This window comes from Corythoichthys intestinalis, chromosome 15, assembly GCF_030265065.1.
Source record: "Corythoichthys intestinalis isolate RoL2023-P3 chromosome 15, ASM3026506v1, whole genome shotgun sequence".
Classification (NCBI taxonomy): Eukaryota; Metazoa; Chordata; class Actinopteri; order Syngnathiformes; family Syngnathidae; genus Corythoichthys; species Corythoichthys intestinalis.
This window is the reverse complement of record NC_080409.1, coordinates 49,680,574-49,702,557: the sequence shown is the minus strand read 5'-3', so window position 1 is coordinate 49,702,557 and position 21,984 is coordinate 49,680,574. Positions and strand designations below refer to the sequence as shown.

General features: G+C 39.9%; 2 protein-coding genes across 4 annotated transcripts in view; one reads left to right on the top strand and one right to left on the bottom strand.

The window, feature by feature from the left end:
• The window catches only part of LOC130931176 (leucine-rich repeat-containing protein 74A), a 49,365-nt gene extending 41,665 nt beyond the window's left edge, over window positions 1–7,700 (bottom strand). The window contains exon 1 of the mRNA XM_057859744.1: window positions 7,542–7,700. The gene's annotated coding sequence lies outside the window, so the exon portion shown is untranslated. The remainder of the gene's footprint in view (window positions 1–7,541) is intronic.
• angel1 (angel homolog 1 (Drosophila)) overlaps window positions 1–17,076 on the top strand; it is a 29,404-nt gene extending 12,328 nt beyond the window's left edge. Inside the window, exons 3-10 of one of the 3 annotated variants that reach the window (XM_057859741.1) lie at window positions 29–249; window positions 2,652–2,697; window positions 4,599–5,041; window positions 11,220–11,361; window positions 11,442–11,564; window positions 11,635–11,665; window positions 11,723–11,880; window positions 11,963–17,076. In XM_057859741.1, coding sequence (XP_057715724.1) covers window positions 29–249; window positions 2,652–2,697; window positions 4,599–5,041; window positions 11,220–11,361; window positions 11,442–11,564; window positions 11,635–11,665; window positions 11,723–11,880; window positions 11,963–12,126 — 1,328 coding nt within the window. In that variant the 3' untranslated portion in view covers window positions 12,127–17,076. Of the gene's footprint in view, window positions 1–28; window positions 250–2,627; window positions 2,698–4,598; window positions 5,042–11,219; window positions 11,362–11,441; window positions 11,565–11,634; window positions 11,666–11,722; window positions 11,881–11,962 lie in introns of all 3 variants that reach the window. The other 2 variants (XM_057859743.1, XM_057859740.1) reach the window with 2 other exon arrangements.
• Window positions 17,077–21,984: the final 4,908 nt, after the last annotated feature.

Genomic DNA, 21,984 nt, shown 5'->3' with positions numbered 1-21,984 from the left:
TTATGTAAGACATGATCTTTTCTAACAGTATCATGGCGATTATGGCAAAAAAGTTCAACGGAAGACTCTGAAACACCGGCCCCTTTCAAAAAGCCCTTCATGGATTTTACCGTCATGTCCTACAACATCTTGGCCCAGGACTTGCTGGAAGCCAACATAGAGTTGTACAAACACTGCCCCCGAGAGGTGCTGGAGTGGAGTTACCGGTGTAGCCTGCTGCTAGAGGAAATACACAAATGGGCGCCAGATGTGAGAAAAACACATTACACCCAAAACTAACAAGGGCAACATTTAATATCAGACATCCCAAGTTTACCCGGAACTTAGGGGTCTTTGTTGTTTTTTATTCATTTCTTTTAGTGTTTCTGAATGCTAAAGAGTTGCACTTTTGAACTCGTTCATTATTTTTACAAGCCTTTTATCTGAGTTTGTTCTACATGATAAAATGTCTGAGTGAGTGCTCGTCCGAGTCTGGTGGTGGTTGTACATTTTTTGGGAGACGCTGTATATCTCGTTCTAGTTAGGGTGAAAATCATAACACTGTAGCAAGATGCACCGTGTGCAACAGTGATTTCAGCATTGCCTACAGCGGATTTAACGATTATAAAAGATATGTTAAAGTTGGTTCAACACGTCGTTATCTGAATTTTATTTCTGTAGGTTAACGACCGTCTAAAATAGGGATGTCCCGATCCAGGTTTTTGCATTTCCGATCCGATACCGATATTGTTTTGCACTTCCGATCCGATACCGATACTGGCCGATACCGATACCGGCCTATCTGAGCATGTGTTAAAGTTTAAAGTTATTTAGCCTCCTTACTAGTTGTCAGACTCGTGTTGAAAAAGGTTTTAGTACTCTTGATAACAACTAGCCAGCTGAATGAGGTGAGTTTGAATAACACACTACGGTTGGTAACAAGAAACTGACCTGTTTATTCAGTGACAAACACAAAACATTATAAATAACAAACAGAAATGGCATAGTCAGTCAGTAAAACGTGCAAATAATATTGTAAAATGTCTTAAAAAAGCAAAACACACCAACAACCTCAGTGGAAAATCCCACAAATCCCCCAAGCTATTAGATGCTTTTAATGTTTCGTGCATTAGTTACAAAAATTGTATAAAAAGCCTCTCAGGTTTAAATTAACGACTATTTCAGAATCAAGTTAAGATTTTAAAACAGTAAATAAAATACTCAAGTCCCCCATTGTGTATCAGCAGCTTTCTACATTCAATTCATTTAATTTTGCGAATCAACTGTTAAAGTTTTTAAAATTTCTCCCGTTATTCCATTAATTCCCTTCTGTCTACTTTCGACATGTGAAAGTTTTAAAACTGTTTTGAAGATAGATTCAAGTCATGATTTTGCCAATTTAGGAGTATTTTTGATAAAAAGTTAATTAGGTTCGCTTGGAAGGTTCACAACAGACTACTAGGGAAGTCTTCTGCTTAAGATGGCGGCTGTTTACTAACGCAGTCAGGTATTCTTGTGTTTTTTATCCAGCGGCATGAGTTGAGCTAAAGCCGTGAGTTGAGCATTGGCATTACCCGGGTCTATGACAAGAATTATGTTTACTTTCGGGACGCAATGTGGTCAGTTTCTCATTGCGTCCCAAAGACCGCGCTGTGTATTAGTTCCACTTTACGTGACATATTTCACTAATCGGAATTTGGATGTTTGTGAATCGTTCTCGAATCTTCCACGGCTGAATCGCTCAAGGATGTAATGACGGCTGGGCATGTTGTACCGTAGTTCTAAGTGTTGGATGGTGCGTCTTTACTCATGAGAGATAATGGCTCCTCATCCGGAATGAATTCTTCGGCAATGACTCTTGTTATTCCCTGGGCTTTGGGACTGTCGAGTGTCAGTTTGTCACGCATAGCAAAAGTTTCTGACAGTGTTAGTTGCGTAGGACCTTTCTTTTTGTCTTCGGTGTTCTTAACATACTCCTCATATTGTTTGTGGTGGTATTCGCTAAATGCTTGATTAGGTTGGTTGTATTAAAACTTCTTACAGCTTTACCACTACGCTTGACTTTATTGTGGCATATGTTGCACTCTGCCTCTTCGTCTTTGTCGTTCTTTAAGGTGAAATGATCCCACACAGCTGACGTTTTTACAGATAAAGTCTCTGGGTAAATTGGGAGACGGTAATGTAAATGTAGTGTGTTGAAGGTGTGCCGTAAAATGCGGACTGGATTTTAGGGAAACCGAAGCAAAACCTGGAATGGATTATGTAAATCGGTGCGCTGGAAAACCCGGACCGGACTTAAAAAAAAAAAAAAAAAACTGGATCGGAAGTCTGGATCGGAATTTTTCCGTGTTCCGATCCGATACCGATGCGCATTTTTTTGCCCATATTGGCGACTGATCCGATCCAAATATCGGATCGGGACATCTCTAGTCTAAATATTACGCAAAACGCAGGCTAGGAAATTAAGTGGCTAAGTTTATATGTATGGATAGGGTTGATAAACATCTCCCTGAAAGGACTTTTTGGAACTTGGGATGTCTGAAACATGCACCTGCACATTCAATTGAGGTTAAAAAAATATTGTCTTTAGAAATGTATTAATTTGCAACAAACCTACTTATTAAGTTGCTATTCATGATGCTATTCAGATTCTTTGTCTCCAAGAGGTGCAGGAGAACCACTATCAAACACAACTGTATCCAGTCCTCACTCAAATGGGTAAGTCTTATTAACACAACAAGTTGGTTGCTCAAGATCAACAATTTGAAAAATCCCAAAGTCAAGCTTTTCCCAAGTTTCGGGGTTGGGGAAGGATGGAACTTACCTGGTACGCCAGATTGCTTGTTCCATATGCACCGGGGCAAATAAGTATTTAGTCAACCACCAATTGTGCAAGTTCTCCTACTTGAAAAGATTAGAGAGGCCTGTAATTGTTAACATGGGTAAACCTCAACCATGAGAGACAGAATGTGGGAAAAAAACCCAGAAAATCACATTGTTTGATTTTTAAAGAATTTATTTCCAAATTAGAATGGAAAATAAGTATTTGGTCACCTACAAACAAGCAAGATTTATGGCTGTCAAAGAGGTCTAACTTATTCTAACGAGGTCTAACGAGGCTCCACTCGTTACCTGTATTAATGGCACCTGTTTTAACTCATTATCGGTATAAAAGACACCTGTCCACAATCTCAGTCAGTCACACTCCAAACTCCACTATGGCCAAGACCAAAGAGCTGTCCAAGGACACCAGAGACAAAATTGTAGACCTGCACCTGGCTGGGAAGACTGAATCTGCAAAAACACTGTAAAACGCTTGGTGTAAAGATATCAACTGTGGGAGCAATTATTAGAAAATGGAAGACATACAAGACCACTGATAATCTCCCTCGATATGGGGCTCCATGCAAGATCTCACCCCGTGGCGTCAAAATGATAACAAGAATGGTGAGCAAAAATCCCAGAACCACAAAGGGGGACCTAGTGAATGACCTACAGAGAGCTGGGACCACAGTAACAAAGGCTACTATCAGTAACACAATGCGCCGCCAGGGACTCAAATCCTGCACTGCCAGACGTGTACCCCTGCTGAAGGAAGTACACGTCCAGGCCCTTCTGCAGTTCTCTAGAGAGCATTTGGATGATCCAGAAGAGGACTGGGAGAATGTGTTATGGTCAGATGAAACCAAAATAGAACTTTTTGGTAGAAACACAGGTTCTCGTGTTTGGAGGAAAAAGAATACTGAATTCCACCATACCCACTATGAAGAATGGAATGGAAACATCATGCTTTGGGGCTGTTTTTTTCTGCAAAGGGACCAGGATGACTGATCTGTGTAAAGGAAAGAATGAATGGGGCCATGAGAGATTTAGTGAAAATCTCCTTCCATTAGCAAGGGCATTTAAGATGAGACGTGGCTGGGTCTTTCAGCATGACAATGATCCCAAACGCACAGCCAGGCTAACAAAGGAGTGGCTTTGTAAGAAGCATTTCAAGGTCCTGGAGTGGCCTAGCCAGTCTCCAGATCTCAACCCCATAGAAAATCTGTGGAGGGAGTTGAAAGTCCAACGACAGCCCCAAAACATCACTGCTCTAGAGGAGATCTGCATGGAGGAATGGGCCGAAATACCAGCGACAGTGTGTTAAAAGCTTGTGAAGAGTTACAGAAAACGTTTGGCCTCCGTTATTGCCAACAAAGGGTACATAACAAAGTATTGAGATGAACTTTTGGTATTGACAACATACCTATTTTCCACCATGATTTGCAAATAAATGCTTTAAAAATCAAACATGATTTTGTTTTTTTTTAATTTTCTCCACATTCTGTCTGTCATGGTTGAGGTTTACCCATGTTGACAATTACAGGCCTCTCTAATATTTTCAAGTGGGAGAACTTGCACAATTAGTGGTTGACTAAATACATATTTGCCCCACTGTACGATAGTCAGTCTATCGATTATCATGACAGAAAGGGCAACAACTTATTGCAATATCGTTTTTTTGTCCCCCCACCACTAATAGAAAGAAGCTCAAAATAAGTCAAATTGTTGTAGTCGAGCAACTTACATAAAGATGAAATTACACATTTTACTAAAATGCTCCTCTGGTGCTTATTCAGGCTATAACTGTGTCTACAAGCGGCGCACAGGGAACAAGACAGACGGCTGCGCTACTTGCTACCGCAGCAGTCGCTTTTCTGAGGTGTCGGTCATGCCGATAGAGTTCTTCAGGCCCCAAACGGAGATCCTGAACCGACACAACGTGGGAATAGTTTCGGTGCTTCGACCTGTTGTCTACCAGGATTCGAAGATCAGGGCGAAGGGCTCGCTGCTTTGTGTGGCCAACACGCACCTTCTTTTCAATCCCAGGAGGGGGGATGTGAAACTGGCTCAGCTGGCCATATTGCTGGCAGAAATCAACAGCGTGGTCAAATCCTGGAAGGCTAAAGGTGAACACTGTAACGTCATCATGTGCGGAGACTTCAACTCTTTGCCGCACAAGCCTCTTTATCAGCTCATCACGACCGGAGAGCTCTACTTCGAGGGTCTGCCAGCGTGGAAGGTGAGACGCAACCACCGTATGTACACTTAATTAGGTACACTGTACATACAGTGCCTTGCAAAAGTATTCGGCCCCCTTGAATCTTGCAACCTTTCGCCACATTTCAGGCTTCAAACATAAAGATATGAAATTTAATTTTTTTGTCAAGAATCAACAACAAGTGGGACGCAATCGTGAAGTGGAACAAAATTTATTGGATAATTTAAACTTTTTTAACAAATAAAAAACTGAAAAGTGGGGCGTGCAATATTGTTCGGCCCCCTTGCGTTAATACTTTGTAGCGCCACCTTTTGCTCCAATTACAGCTGCAAGTCGCTTGGGGTATGTTTCTATCAGTTTTGCGCATCGAGAGACTGACATTCTTGCCCATTCTTCCTTGCAAAACAGCTCGAGCTCAGTGAGGTTGGATGGAGAGTGTTTGTGAACAGCAGTCTTCAGCTCTTTCCACAGATTCTCGATTGGATTCAGGTCTGGACTTTGACTTGGCCATTCTAACACCTGGATACGTTTATTTTTTTAACCATTCCATTGTAGATTTGGCTTTATGTTTTGGATTATTGTCCTGTAGGAAGATAAATCTCCGTCCCAGTCTCAGGTCTTGTGCAGATACCAACAGGTTTTCTTCCAGAATGTTCCTGTATTTGGCTGCATCCATCTTCCCGTCAATTTTAACCATCTTCCCTGTCCCTGCTGAAGAAAAGCAGGCCCAAACCATGATGCTGCCACCACCATGTTTGACAGTGGGGATGGTGTGTTCAGGGTGATGAACTGTGTTGCTTTTACGCCAAACATATGGTTTTGCATTGTGGCCAAAAAGTTCAATTTTGGTTTCATCTGACCAGAGCACCTTCTTCCACATGTTTGGTGTGTCTCACAGGTGGATTGTGGCAAACTTTAAACAAGACTTTTTATGGATATATTTGAGAAATGGCTTTCTTCTTGCCACTCTTCCATAAAGGCCAGATTTGTGCAGTGTAAGACTGATTGTTGTCCTATGGACAGACTCTCCCACCTCAGCTGTAGATCTCTGCAGTTCATCCAGAGTGATCATGGGCCTCTTGGCTGCATCTCTGATCAGTTTTCTCCTTGTTTGAGAAGAAAGTTTGGAAGGACGGCCGGGTCTTGGTAGATTTGCAGTGGTTTGATGCTCCTTCCATTTCAATATGATGGCTTGCACAGTGCTCGAGATGTTTAAAGCTTGGGAAATCTTTTTGTATCCAAATCCGGCTTTAATCTTCTCCACAACAGTATCTCGGACCTGCCTGGTGTGTTCCTTGGTTTTCATAATGCTCTCTGCACTTTAAACAGAACCCTGAGACTATCACAGAGCAGGTGCATTTATACGGAGACTTGATTACACACAGGTGGATTCTATTTATCATCATCGGTCATTTAGGACAACATTGGATCATTCAGAGATCCTCACTGAACTTCTGGAGTGAGTTTGCTGCACTGAAAGTAAAGGGGCCGAATAATATTGCACGCCCCACTTTTCAGTTTTTTATTTGTTAAAAAAGTTTAAATTATCCAATAAATGTTGTTCCACTTCACGATTGTGTCCCACTTGTTGTCGATTCTTGACAAAAAAATTAAATTTCCTATCTTTATGTTTGAAGCCTGAAATGTGGCGAAAGGTTGCAAGATTCAAGGGGGCCGAATACTTTTGCAAGGCACTGTAATTACTGTAATTTCCCGAATATAAGGCACACCCGTGTATAATGTGCACCCCAAATTTACTTTTAAAATCTAGGGGAAATTATTGTACCCGTGTATAATGCGCACCCTAATTTTAGCACCAATAAATAGAAGAATACAAGAAAACAGAGCTCGTGTACAGATACACAAATGTCATTTTACTGACCGGTGAAACACAGCACTAGAGCTGTCCCGACTAGTCGACATCGTCGACGTCATCGATGACGTAAATCCGTCGACGAGCACAACATCCCGTCGACGGTTAATGAAGGGTTAAAAAAATATATGCGTGGAAAGTTCAGAATGTTTGACGCTCTGTATGCAAGCTGGGAAAGCGGCACAAAGCCAAAAAAAGCGCACCAGAGTGTCCAAAACATTGACTTATTTCAAAGAAACAAAGGAGGGAACACTCTTGTGTCCTGTCTCTTCAATGCCAAGCTTGGCTGCACACCGGCCGTGAATAAACACCCAAAGCGCCGTCACCCAGTTTGTAAGTCAATCTAACTAACTAATGACATGTTTTATTGAAGTTGCTAAGCCTGTCACGATATGCAGTGAGTCCATTTATCGCACGGCAAATAAAAATGAGGGCGGTCATTTTCACGGCTGCCTTTTATAGCTGCGCACGTGCGTGCGTGCATACATTGGTGCGTGCGTGCTGATGGCATATGAGTCTCGAGTTCCTTTCTCTTATCAACACGCTGTAGAGTTAAAGTTCAGACATACAAAATAAGAAACATCTATATTAAACACTGTAACGTTAGCACTGCTACACTGAGGTGAATGGGGGAAAAAGGCAACTTACTTTAGCCTGCTATAAAACTTTGGCAGTCATCTCGTGAAAGCAAACTTACGGTTAAAAGGTGACACTTCAGACATGAAAAATCGCTGGTTAACAGCATTTGCAAACGAAAAAAATGACCAAAAAAATATATTATTGACAATGACAAAAAGTGCTTTTTTTTCGGAATGTAAAGCTGAAGTTAGCGGTTTAGCGAACGTACTTCCGGTGAACATTTCAAAATAAAAGCATGTCATGTTCGTCATATAAATAGCGATTTCTGAAGTTAATCCCACATACTTCAGAATTCAGATTCTACACTAAGCCTTTAAAATGACACCCTTTATGAAAAATCTGATTGGCAATGAATAATTATTATAATACTATTATATATAGTACTATGCTATACTATTAATGCTAGGTGTGTTTTTTAAGAATTGTTTTGAATCATGTTGGAAAGGCGCAGTCAGTGTTCTGACTCTGTTTACATTCCATTCTTTTGCACTAGTTAATTCTATCAGCATTTGAACTCATTGTTTATTTGTGATTTATTATTGTTATTTACGTGTTTATTTGTACTTTAATAAATAATTTAAGTGTTCCAATATGTTTCTGTGAATTGATAAGCATCAACAAAAATTTCATTGCTAAATTAGTAAAAAAAAATATATATTTTTTAAAATTATTAGATTAGTCGACTAATCGTAAAAATAGTCGGCTGACTAATCGGGAGAAAATTAGTCGTTTGGGACAGCCCTACACAGCACAAGCATAGCACATTGGTAGTTTAAAACATTACCGTAAACTGAGAATATGTACGGTAATAATATGATCTAACTTCTTCAACTTACCAGAATCCTGCAGAAAACAAAACAGATGTGACTTTTCTTTTAAAGGCTGCTGTATAAGTTGCTCGTTTCATCATGATGAATAAATGTTTCCTCCAAGGATTGATAGGGTAAAATGAAAGTGAGAACGTAAGTCGGAAATCTGAGAGAGCTCATTGCTGTCGCCACGACAGTAACAATAGGAACTATTGTTATTGGTTTTGAGTTTCCCTAGGGACAGATATAGTTGACGGACACAGAAAGTCTGTGTTGTGTTACGTTTGTTACGGTCCGAGTTGCGGAGCTGCAATAAACGTTGACTCAAATGTAGGGCTGTCAAAATTATCGCGTTAACGCGCGGTAATTAATTTTTTTAATTAATCACGTTAAAATATTTGATGCAATTAACGCACATGCCCGGCTCAAACAGATTAAAATGACAGCACAGTGTCATGCCCACTTGTTACTTGTGTTTTTTTGTCTCCCTCTGCTGGTGCTTTGGTGCGACTGATTTTATGGGTTTACGCACCATGAGCATCGTGCCATTATTGACATCAACAATGGCGAGCTATTAGTTAATTTTTTGATTGAAAATTTTACAATTTTTATTAAAATGAAAACATTAAGAGGGGTTTTAAAATAAAATTTCTATAACTTGTACTAATATTTATCTTTTAAGTACTACAAGTCTTTCTAGCCATGGATCGCTTTAACAGAATGTTAATGTTAATGCCATCTTGTTGATTTATTGTTATAATTAACAAATACAGTACTTAATAGGGATGTCCCGATCCAGGTTTTTGCACTTCCGATCCGATACCGATACTGGCCGATACTGATACCGACCTATCTGAGCATGTGTTAAAGTTATTTAGCTTCCTTACTTAGTTGTCAGACTCATGTTAAAAACAGTTTTAGTACTCTTGATAACAACTAGCCAGCTGAATTAGGTGAGTTTGAATAACACGCAACAGTGGGTAACAAGAAACTGAGCTGTTTATTCAGTGACAAACACAAAACATTATAAATAACAAACAGAAATGGCATAGTCAGTAAAATGTGCAAATAATATTGCAAACTGTCTTAAAAAAGCAAAACACACCAACAACCTCAGTGGAAAATCCCACAAATCCCCCAAGCTATTAGATGCTTTTAATGTTTCGTGCATTAGTTACAAAAATTGTATAAAAAGCCTCTCAGGTTTAAATTAACGACTATTTCAGAATCAAGTTAAGATTTTAAAACAGTAAATAAAATACTCAAGTCCCCCATTCAGTATCAGCAGCTTTCTACATTCAATTCATTTAATTTTGCGAATCAACTGTTAAAGTTTTTTAAATTTCTCCCGTTATTCCATTAATTCCCTTCTGTCTACTTTCGACATGTGAAAGTTTTAAAACTGTTTTGAAGATAGATTCAAGTCAAGATTTTGCCGATTTAGGAGTATTTTAGATAAAAAGTTCATTAGGTTCGCTTGGAAGGTTCACAACAGCCTACTGGGGAAGTCTCCTGCTTTAAGATGGCGGCTGTTTACTAACGCATCTGGTTTTCAATACTTCAGTGTCGCCAACGCAGTCGAGTCTGTCGTTTTGCATCTAGTTCTATATACATATGATATCTATTATCTACAGTAAAACGATGTTGACATAGTTTGTAGCGGCTACCAGCAGCAGTCAGGTATTCTTGTGTTTTTATCCAGCTGCATGAGTTGAGCTAAAGCCATGAGCCGAGCATTGGCATTACCTGGGTCTACGACAAGCATGATCTTTACTCTTGGGACGCAATGCGGTCCGTTTCTCATTGCGTCCCAAATACCGCGCTGTGTATTAGTTCCGCTATACCTGACATATTTCAATAATCAGAATTTGGATGTTTTTGAATTGTTCTCGAATCTTCCACGGCCGAATCGCTCAAGGATGTAATGACGGCTGGGCATGTTGTACCTTGGTTCTAAGTGTTGGATGGTGCGTCTTTACTCACGAGAGATAATGGCTCGTCATCCAGAATGAATTCTTCGGCAATGACTCTTGTTATTCCCTACGCTTTGGGACTGTCGAGTGCCAGTTTGTCATGCATAGCAAAAGTTTCTGACAGTGTTAGTTGCGTAGGACCTTTCTTTTTGTCTTCGGTTTCCTTAACATACTCCTCATATTGTTTGTGGTGGTATTTTGCTAAATGCTTGATTAGGTTGGTTGTATTAAAACTTCTTACAGGTTTACCACCATGCTTGACTTTATTGTGGAATATGTTGCACACTGCCTCTTCGTCGTCCTTTAAAGTGAAATGAGCCCACATAGCTGACATTTTTACTGATAAAGTCTCTCGGTAAATTGGGAGACGGTAATGTAGTGTGTTAAAGGTGTGCCGTAAAATGCAGACCGGATTTTAGGGAAACCGAAGCAAAAACTGGAATGGATTATGTAAATCGGTGCGCTGGAAAACCCGGACCGGACTTTAAAAAAAAAAACTGGATCAGAAGTCTGGATCGGAATTTTTCCATGTTGGCCGATCTGATACCGATGCGCATTTTTTTGCCCATATCGCCGTCCAATCCGATCCAAATATCGGCTCGGGAGATCTCTAGTGCCAATACTTTTGTCCGGCCCATTTTTGGAGTTTTGATAATAATAATAATAATGATTTTTTTTCCCCATTCTCTTTTGTGTTGTTTTTTTTTTAATTGCCAGCAAAACAAATGAAGCGATTACTACCAAAGTATTTGTAATTGCAATCATTTTCTGGGAGAAATGGAGCATTATCTGACAGAATTGCAGGGGTGGTAATACTTTTGACCAGCACTATACATTCAATGACATTTTTCAATCTCCGCCTATGGTGTATCTGCTCACTTCCCTCTTACCTTTTCTATTAATAGGTGTCAGGTCAGAAGGACCTTTCAAACCATTCCAATTGCCACAGACTGTTTGCTCCTCTATGGCCCAACTCTTTGGGAATTTCAGACTGCTGCAAGTACATCACTTCCAATGAGGTGGTTGCAAGCCAGAGTGCAGTCTCAGGTCGGAGTTTGAACGTCGTGCAGCATGGACTGTAGGACCAATAACTCGTCAAACTGAATTATTTCACTGCAATGTTTCAGCATCTCCTGGAGGGAAACTTCTCTACAGTCACGACTTCCTCTTGAAACTGCGTTTCTGTCCAGTTTCATGTGTTCGTCCTTATGATTTAGAATTTATACCAGGTGTCACAGACAACGAGCCAGGTAGAACTTGTAGAAATACACAATTGCACTTAGATGCATGAATTCATTTTAACATTTGTGTTTTTTAAAGATGTCTCAAGTGGAAACTGGAGGGGTGTTAGGTGAGTAAAATAAAGGGTGCGTTGGGATCTGTGCAAAATCATTTTTGTCCGCGACAGGTTTGGAGATACTCTCAGACATCAGTTAGACCTGGAGTCCATCTTTAACCACACACTCCCTGACTCAGGCGAATCTGAAGTAACAACCCTGCACTCTGAAGGGGGAGCCACTGTGGACTATATCTTCTATTCCCCTAAACGCACTTCAGAGCTAGCAGGTACTCCGGGGATTTCTCATTGTTGCACGTGATCTTCAATATGCAGTTGTTACAGTACTCTGGATATCTTTGTTTTTCTTAGAAGGCCAGTCGGACTGCGAAGGTCTGAAGTTGATCGGTTGTCTTTCGCTGCTAACTGAAGATACTTTATGGTCCATGGAAGGTCTTCCTAGCCACATCTTCCCATCCGATCATCTCAGTATTGTGGCTCAGTTTCGGCTGGACTTGAACGCAGCAGCATTTTAAACAAAAAGACCTCGGGGTAAAATTTCATTCAATTTTTTTCGCACTGTCAGCCCCTTGCAGTTTGGGCAATGTTGCTCAGCTTTATGTTAATAAAAAAAAAAAAAGACTGCCGAGATCATGATAGCTAACAATTTGCACATTTTATTGATGTATTTTTTTGTATTTGCAGAGAATTTTAAAAATGTTATTAATAAATGGTTCAATTGTTTTCTCTTAACATTTGATCCAACAGTACTTGACTTACACTCATGCTGCCTTCATGTGGTGTTGTAATTACGGTTAAATGAACTTATCGATAGGGTTGGGCATTGAACATCGATGGGATCCGAGACTAACACTCCGGTTCTCCCGGAACCGTTTGAATTTTTTTATTTCGATGCCCTGACCGCCGACTGGAAAAAATACAGTGGGGCAAATGAGTATTTAGTCAACCACTAATTGTGCAAGTTCTCCCACTTGAAAATATTAGAGAGGCCTGTAATTGTCAACATGGGTAAACCTCAACCATGAGAGCCAGAATGTAAAAAAAAAAAAAAAAAAAAAAAAAAACTGAAAATCACATTGTTTGATTTTTGAAGAATTTATTTGCAAATCATGGTGGAAAATAAGTATTTGGTCTTTACCAGAAGTTCATCTCAATACTTTGTTACTGTATGTACCCTTTGTTGGTGCTGAAAACAACACGCAAATGCCCACTTGCCGTGCTGTGGGACTTACAAGCCTCAATTTCAGATAATATCAATGGTTTAAATTAGGGCTGTCAAAATTATCGTGATAACGGGCGGTAATTCATTTTTTAAATTAATCACGTTAAAATATTTGACGCAATTAACGCACATGTCCCGCTCAGACAGTATTCTGCCTTTTGGTAAGTTTTACAGCAAGGCTTTTTTGTGCTGTCTAACAGCGAACTCTTGTGGTCGCTTTGCGACATGCTTTATTGTTTTCTTGCCAGTTCAATATGGCTGCACGACGTCTCGGGCTGATAATGTTGTGCTTATATTATCCTTGGACAAGATTTGTCCGTAAGTATGGTTGTTGTAAAGAATGTACATATTATGTTAGTAAGCGAAATGTTCTATTTTTTGTATGAGACGCTTTTTGTTTATGTTGAGTGAACCTGTATAGCGTGCTAAGCTAACGTTGTTGCTAATGCAATGCTTGTGTCCTTTTTTTTGTAGTTTTACGACGGTCTAAAGAGGACAATGGTTTGAGGCCATTTTATTAATAAATCAGATCAAAAAGGAAGAAGTCTGATTATTAAGGCGTCGTTCACTAGCTGTCTAGCTTTGGAAAAAGTAGACGCTTCGGAGTGAGGACAGCATAGACAGATTTAAGTGACAGTAGAGTGAAAAGCCCACTACAGTCCTTATGTACCGTATGTTGAATGTATATATAATTTACAGAAAAATGTGGCATATTTTATAGATGGTTTGAATTGCGATTAATTACGATTAATTACGATTAATTAATTTTTAAGCTGTAATTAACTCGATTAAAAATGTTAATCGTTTGACAGCCCTAGTTTAAATGTTATGACAACAATTTACAATTATTTAGGCCAGGGGTGGGCATTACGTCGATCGCAACGCTAGTGTGGGTAGCTCGCAGCATCAAAAAAAAAAACACAAAAAACCCCCCAATTATTTATTTATTTATTTAAAATGTACAGTTAATCATGTCATGTGAGCAAACATAATTTACCGTCCATTTTTTATTTATATTTTTTTAAATGTACACAGTTATTTGTGTTTTGTGAGCAACATAACCTCATATGTTGCTCACAAAGCATAATTACTCTAACTGTCCATTTAAATTTTTTTCTTTTTTTTTAGTTCACCCTCCTCTCTTAAGGTAGATCGCGGGAGGTTGTTTCATTTAAAAGTAGATCTTGGAGCAAAAAACTTTGAGCACCCCTGATTTAGGCTATAATCTGCACAGCACGGGCAATTGCCCACATAACCACAGGTGGGACTTACAGTAACGTACAATCTAACTTGTAAAACATAAAAAAAAGAAAAAAATCAGAAATTACAATAAACAACACAAACCCATTCTTTTGCGAGTTTCTTCTCAGATCTCAAAATTCCCACCGCCTTACAAATTTTGCAACCCGAATTTCCCATAAGGGTCCTGGCCTGTTTCTCCGGCTGTTGGTGGTCCATCTAGCTGACTGCTGGCGCTGTAGCTGGCCCCCAAGCATTTATACTGTAATGTCTGTAACAATTGAAGGAATCTGACCTTCTAGCCGATCGCTGGAATCGCGCCAACCGAACCGCCAGACGTGCGCTGGCGCAGAGCCAACGAGCCGGGCCGGCGAGACCCCGGCAATCCGGCCAGAAGGGCAAACTCCGCGCATTCACCTTAGTCTTAACTAGAGATGTCCGATCACGTCATTTTCAAAGTATCGGAATCGGCAAAAAAATATCGACCATGCCTTTTTTTTAATAATTATATTTTTTAATTAAATCGTTTTCTAATTGTATTTAACGTTACAGACATAATATGTGACACTCATCCAGAGTCTTTACTTTAGGCTTAAGGTAGGGTTATCAAATTTATCCCGATAACGGCGGTAATTAATTAAAAAAAAAAAGTATCACGTTAAAATATTTAACGCAATTAATGCATGCGCTGCACGACCCACTCACGCATTGTCACGCTCAATCTGTAATGGCGCCGTTTTACCTACTGTATATAGAGAGATAAAAGGCAGCGTAAAATGAGCAGAGTGAATTTTGGCAGCCTTTGGAGCCTTTTTTTAATTGGCTAAAGCCTTACAATCCCTCTCCCTACGATTAGAAATATCAAGGGAAGCAATGTGGGAAACCAAGGTAGCAATTGATCTTTTTCTTAACATCTTATGTTATTTCCCAACGCAGAGAAGATATATCAATTGGTACCACGACGCACAGACATGGTTCCACTTCCCATCATGCCTTTGGACATGGCTACAGTATCATTTACTGAAAGCTCAACAAATACACTAGATGGCAATATTTAGGCACAATATACAGAGTCACAAGTCTTTCTATCCGTGGATCCCTCTCACAGAAAGAATGTTAATAATGTAAATGCCATCTTGAGGATTTATTGTCATAATAAACAGATACAGTACTTATGTTCTGTAGGTTGAATGTATATATTCGTCCGAGTTTTATTCATTTTTTTCTTAATGCTTTGCCAAAATGTATATGATCGGGAAAATTTATCGGGAATGATTGGAATTGAATCGGGAGCCAAAAAAAGCAATCGGATCGAGAAATATCGGGATCGGCAGATACTCAAACTAAAACGATCCGGATCGCATCGGGAGCAAAAAAACATGATCGGAACAACCCTAGTCTTAACCCTTTGTACTGACTTTGACAATTTATTCAGGTCGACAGGGATCAAAACGGCATGGTGAAACAGAAATACTCAGGCGGGGAGGCAAATTCACCATATCAGACGTCAACAAAAGGTTCCCGAGAAAAAAATGACATCGATCAGTCAAACATTAAGTCTTTTGAAGGCTCTCGTGGAGCGGGCTGTTGGCACAAAGTAGAGTGTTTAGGATTATTGTCTGTTTGTGGATTGGACAGGAGGATTCGGGAGTTACTGTTGTCCAGGCAATGAGGATTGTGGATTTTGCCACTTTAGCATCAAAGGGGCTCTTGAAGTCTTGTCAGTCGTGTAATCAGTTGGATATCGTGCGTTCTCCTGTGTTCCCTGTGTTAGGACAGACCGTCCCGCCATTTGTTCTGGACTGTCCTGGAGAACTGATTCCGAGAGTTGGTGCATCAATCTTGCTCAGATTGGGCTTCCGTGTTAAGAAAGCGTCTTGTATCTTTTATGCCCTATATTCTGCTTGTTTTCCTTAAACTATGGTAACAGTGCTATTTATTTTATCTTTGGTGTGTTAAGAGTAATACAAACAAATGGTGCCTACAAGAAAAGGTACTATCTCCTATATCCTTTAGCAGTCGAATGTGGCGGCAGTCCGCTGTTGTTTGTTTGTTTTCTTCTTGTTGCCACAATAAAGTGGAGGAAGCCATCAACGAGTCCTCTGCTTCTTTCTCCCCATTTGGGGCTATTACAATACATTTTTAAAAACGTTTTTATATTATTTTCTATACACAAGAGGTGCCGGATCTCCCCAAATAAGTCCCGGAACACAGGGAGGCCAAAAGCAAGAGGTGCTGGATCTTGTTCCAGCAGAATCCGGCAAAAATTAACCCGGGCTCCCACCCCTCATGAGGATATTATGCGTTATATGCAGTGGGATTAGACAATAGTGTTTAACCAAACCAAAACAATCCTGTGTGACAGCTAAAACGTAATCCCTGTTGGATGCACTAACAAATATCTCATTTATGTTCCGCTTTGACCTCAATGCTTCTTGCCCTTCATATCCCATCCTCCTCGTGAGCGTCGACAAATTTCATGCATGAATCATTCAGTAGTCGTGCAATTTGCAATTCCCCTGGTGAGTGGTTTCTGATAAGTGTTCGTTGTGAGCTAAACTTTCTATGTCTGGATTTTGTTTTGACATGTAACAAGGGAGGGAAAAAATTGCGTCTGTAGATATTTCTTCTGAAAACTGGTATGGAGTTTATCTGTTATGAGTGTTTGGCATCTGTAACAGTATTACGGGTTCAAGATTTGTTTGTTTCAGCCAGCTATCGATTATTTTAGTCGTCAAATAATCTATCAGCTAGTTAATTTGAATAATCAAGTAATTGGATTAGGAACATTTAATGCTTTGCAGGATAAATTTGAGGAGATGTAAAACAAAGGCTTGCTAAGATTGCACTTTGAAAAGAGAATTAAATGTGAGTACAAAACAAAAATACCGATTGTTTCTTCATACTATCCAGAATTGTACTTCATTTAAAAATAAATTAAAATACCCGAGTTTAGCCTCAAACAGTATAAGAAATATAAATGAGGATCAACAAAAGAACAATATGCTAACTTGCATAGCAAAAGTCCGCTAGCTTAAATGCTATAAAATGCTAACATATATATATATATTTTTTTTTTTTTTGCAATGCTCTTAACGAATCGTTCCAATACACATTCCCACAAATAAAAAAAGCTACATATACAAATAAGTATTTAGTCAACCACTAATTGTGCAAGTTCTCCAACTTGAAAATAGTAGGTGAATAGTGAGATAGTGTAAAGCGCTTTGAGCGCCTTGAAAGGTGGAAAAGCGCTATATAAGTATAACACCATTTACCATTTACCATAGAGAGGCCTGTATTTGTCAACAAGGGTAAACCTCAACTATGAGAGGCAGAATGTGGAAAACCCCCCAGAAAATCACATTGTTTGATTTTTGAAGAATTTATTTGCAAATCATGGTGGAAAATAAGTATTTGGTCTATACCAAAAGTTCATCTCAATACTTTGTTATGTACCCTTTGTTGGCAATAACAGAGGCCAAACGTTTTCTGTAACTCTTCACAAGCTTTTCACACACTGTTGCTGGTATTTTGGCCCATTCCTCCATGCAGATCTCCTCTAGAGCAGTGATGTTTTGGGGATGTCGTTGGGCAACACGGACTTTCAACTCCCTCCTCACCCCGTGACGTCAAAATGATAAAAAGAACGGTGAGCAAAAATCCCAGAACCACACGGGGGACCGAGTGACTGACCTATAGAGAGCTGGGACCACAGTAACAAAGGCTACTATCAGTAACACAATGCACCGCCAGGGACTCAAATCCTGCACTGCTAGACGTATCCCCCTGCTGAAGAAAGTACACGTCCAGGCCCGTCTGCGGTTCGCTAGAGAGCATTTGGATGATCCAGAAGAGAACTGGAGAATGTGTTATGGTCAGATGAAACAAAAATACAACTTTTTGGTAGAAACACAGGTTCTCTTGTTTGGAGGGAAAAAGAATACTGAATTGCACCATACCCACTGTGAAGCATGGGGGTGGAAACATCATGCTTTAGGGCTGTTTTTCTGCAAAGGGACCAGGACGTCTGATCTGTGTAAAGGAAAGAATGAATGGGGCCATGTATCGAGAGATTTTGAGTGAAAATCTCTTTCCATCAGCAAGGGCATTGAAGATGAGACGTGGCTGGGTCTTTCAGCATGACAATGATCCCAAACACACAGCCAGGGCAACAAAGGAGTGGCTTCGTAAGAAGCATTTCAAGGTCCTGGAGTGGCCTAGCCAGTCTCCAGGTCTCAACCCCATAGAAAATCTGCAGAGGGAGTTGAAAGTCCGTGTTGCCCAACAACAGTCCCAAAACATCACTGCTCTAGAGGAGATCTGCATAGAGGAATGGGCCAAAATACCAGCAACAGTGTGTGAAAAGCTTCTGAAGAGTTACAGAAAAAATTTATTGCCAACAAAGGGTACATAACAAAGTATTAAGATGAACTTTTGGTTTTGACCAAATACTTATTTTCCACCATGATTTGCAAACAAATCCTTTAAAAATCAAACAATGGGATTTTCTGTTTTTTTTCCACATTCTGTCTCTCATGGTTGAGATTTACCCATGTTGACAATTACAGGCCTCTCTAATATTTTCAAGTGGGTGAACTTGCACAACTAGTGGTTGACTAAATACTTATGTGCCCCATTGTAACTATAAACTAAATTACAAATGCATAAAAAACATATTAGCTCCAACAAAGACATAACCTATGTTGGTTTTAACAGGAAACGGTCAGATGTTAAATGAGTTAAGTCATATTCACTGTTGCCACTAGAGGGCAGTGTAGCCACCCAAATCAATAAAACTCAATGCTATCACTTCCAAAACAAACCATGACAACGCCACACCAATTAAACGAATCCCCGAAGCAGCAAAATTTGATTCGAAGCTTTTTTTTTCCCGAATTGAATTACTCGAATTAATCGATTAATCGTTGCAGCACTATTGTAGAGTGATTTGTATTCTATTAATAATACCAACCGGTACTTCATGTCGAACCTCGACGATTTTTTTTTGACATATCGAAGTTGCCTTCCTTCCACTGTGACATCTCACTCAATTAATCCACTCGTACAATGTTTTAAACAAAAAAACAGAGACGACAAACATAGTCTGTGAGAATTTATTTATAACTGTGTGTTTCAAATTCGTGATGACAGTGTCGTATAAAACAGCAAAATTCCTCTTGAAATAAAAAAAAGTGCTGTTAACTAATACCTTGACACCTATTTGGAGGTGGTCTTTTTTTTTTTTAAAGGCAGGTTAAAAATGGAATCAAGTTGCTACAAAGAAAGCTTGTTTATAAACATAAGCAAAGCAGTTACAGTACAAGTGAAATAACTGCATGTTAAATAGTGCCTTGTCCTACTTAAACAAATGACATCTTTTTCTTGTATTTACAATGACATATATTTGCTATTCCTCACTAAGGTCTATATCAGCATGCTGCCTACAAGGTGCTGGCATTTGAAAATCTTTCAAGTAAAAAAAAAAAGACTAGTTCAGTTAGATGATCACTAGATTTTTTTTTTGTGGGGGGCAAGGTGGGGGTGTGGTGTTCAGTCTTTTAATTTGGTCAAAAGGCACAGGGGTAGTTGTCGCCACCACACAGAACTAAGGGTGTAACAGTACACTAAAATGTCATTTCAGTTCGGTTTTTGAATAAACAAACAAAACTGTCAGGGACAGAACCACCGGGGTGGTTTGGGAGGGCAACTGCCACTCATGGTAAAAAATAAATAAATAAATAAACAGCTTCAATTTGACATCTACTGCCATCATCTGCTAAAATGTCGTCCAAGACTCCGGCGTCATAATGTCAAAATCGCGTGAGTATGTCATAACCTGGGGACTACCTGTACATGCAAATGGACACTTATGCAAATTATGTAGCGACTTTTAGGACAGCCAATAGCTACAGTAATTTTCAAACTATAAGGCGCACCTGACTATAAGTCGCCACCCACCAAATTTGACATGATAACGGCATTTGTTCATAGATAAACCACACTGGACTATAAGCCGCAGCTGTCCTCACTGTATTATGGGATATTTACACCAAAAGATATTAACCGGTAACACTTTATTTGACAGCGGCGTCATAAGACTGTCATAAGACCAAATGAACCACCATGAAGCTTTGAACCAATTGGCTGCAAAGCTTCATTGCTTCAAGAAGCTTCATTTGGCCATCACTGCTCCCTTGGGGGAGACCGTCAACCTCTGCGGTCAACACTGTTGTCCAACATGCCTCCTAGCATGCATTGCCGTGCTTCAGATATAAAAACCAGTCAAAATTCATGTTCTGTGCTAATTACAGTGCCCGCCATAATTACTGGATTAATAATAATTATTTGTTTTTTAGCTTCTAATGTATATGTTTATTTTTCTAAATAATATGGGACCTTAATGGAAAAAAAGAGAAAAATCTAACCTTCAATACAAGTGCATTTATTCAGTGGGGGAAAAATCCTTGCCTGGCACGGCCAGACTGTTCTCCCTGTATTTTTCAAACACTGAGAGAAAAGTCTGGGACCCAGCCCATTAACGGCCTCTCGAGCAGGTACAAAATCAGTCGACAAATCAGATTCGTTTATTTGCGTGACGTGTTCTTAACGGGCAACGTCACTCTTGCGCGTCGGAAGTCGTCTCCACAACAACACAAATGGTGAACAGGAGAGCCGAGAATATGTTCCAATCCACGGTAAAATCAGTTTTAAATGACCAAAAACACATCGACACGAGTCCTTGACAACAGTCTGTCTCACGCTAGCCAGGTTGAATAAACTCCGCTCTCCTCGTATGTTTCCTTTCGCGCGCAAGTCCCTCGTCCTGCCCTCGTCGTTTTACTAACGTCACGTCTGCCCGTCGCTGATTGGTCCACTCCGCTGTCTGTTTGCTGTGGCATGCTCCGCCCTGGAAATTGTATCCGCTGAATGGTGGCCAGACTCAATAGCTGGAACAGCGGTGAGTCTGGTGTACCAGGCAAGAAAAATCCCACATAAAGAAATAATTATTTGACATCAAATAATGTGTGTCACAATTACAGTGCCTTGCAAAAGTATTCGGCCCCTTTGAATCTTGCAACCTTTCGCCGCATTTCAGGCTTCAAACATAAAGATATGAAATTTAATTTTTTTGTCAAGAATCAACAACAAGTGGGTCACAATCGTGAAGTGGAACAACATTTATTGGATATTTTAAACTTTTTTAACAAATAAAAAACTGAAAAGTGGGGCGTGCAATATTATTCGGCCCCTTTACTTTCAGTGCAGCAAACTCACTCCAGAAGTTCAGTGAGGATCTCTGAATGATCCAATGTTGTCCTAAATGACCGATGATGATAAATAGAATCCAAATGTGTGTAATCAAGTCTCCGTATAAATGCACCTGCTCTGTGATAGTCTCAGGGTTCTGTTTAAAGTGCAGAGAGCATTATGAAAACCAAGGAACACACCAGGCAGGTCCGAGATACTGTTGTAGAGAAGTTTAAAGCCGGATTTGGATACAAAAAGATTTCCCAAGCTTTAAACATCTCAAGGAGCACTGTGCAAGCCATCATATTGAAATGGAAGGAGCATCAGACCACTGCAAATCTACCAAGACCCGGCCGTCCTTCCAAACTTTCTTCTCAAACAAGGAGAAAACTGATCAGAGATGCAGCCAAGAGGCCCATGGTCACTCTGGATGAACTGCAGAGATCTGCAGCTGAGGTGGGAGAGTCTGTCCATAGGACAACAATCAGTCGTACACTGCACAAATCTGGCCTTTATGGAAGAGTGGCAAGAAGAAAGCCATTTCTCAAAGATATCCATAAAAAGTCTCGTTTAAAGTTTGCCACAAGCCACCTGGGAGACACACCAAACATGTGGAAGAAGGTGCTCTGGTCAGATGAAACCAAAATTGAACTTTTTGGCC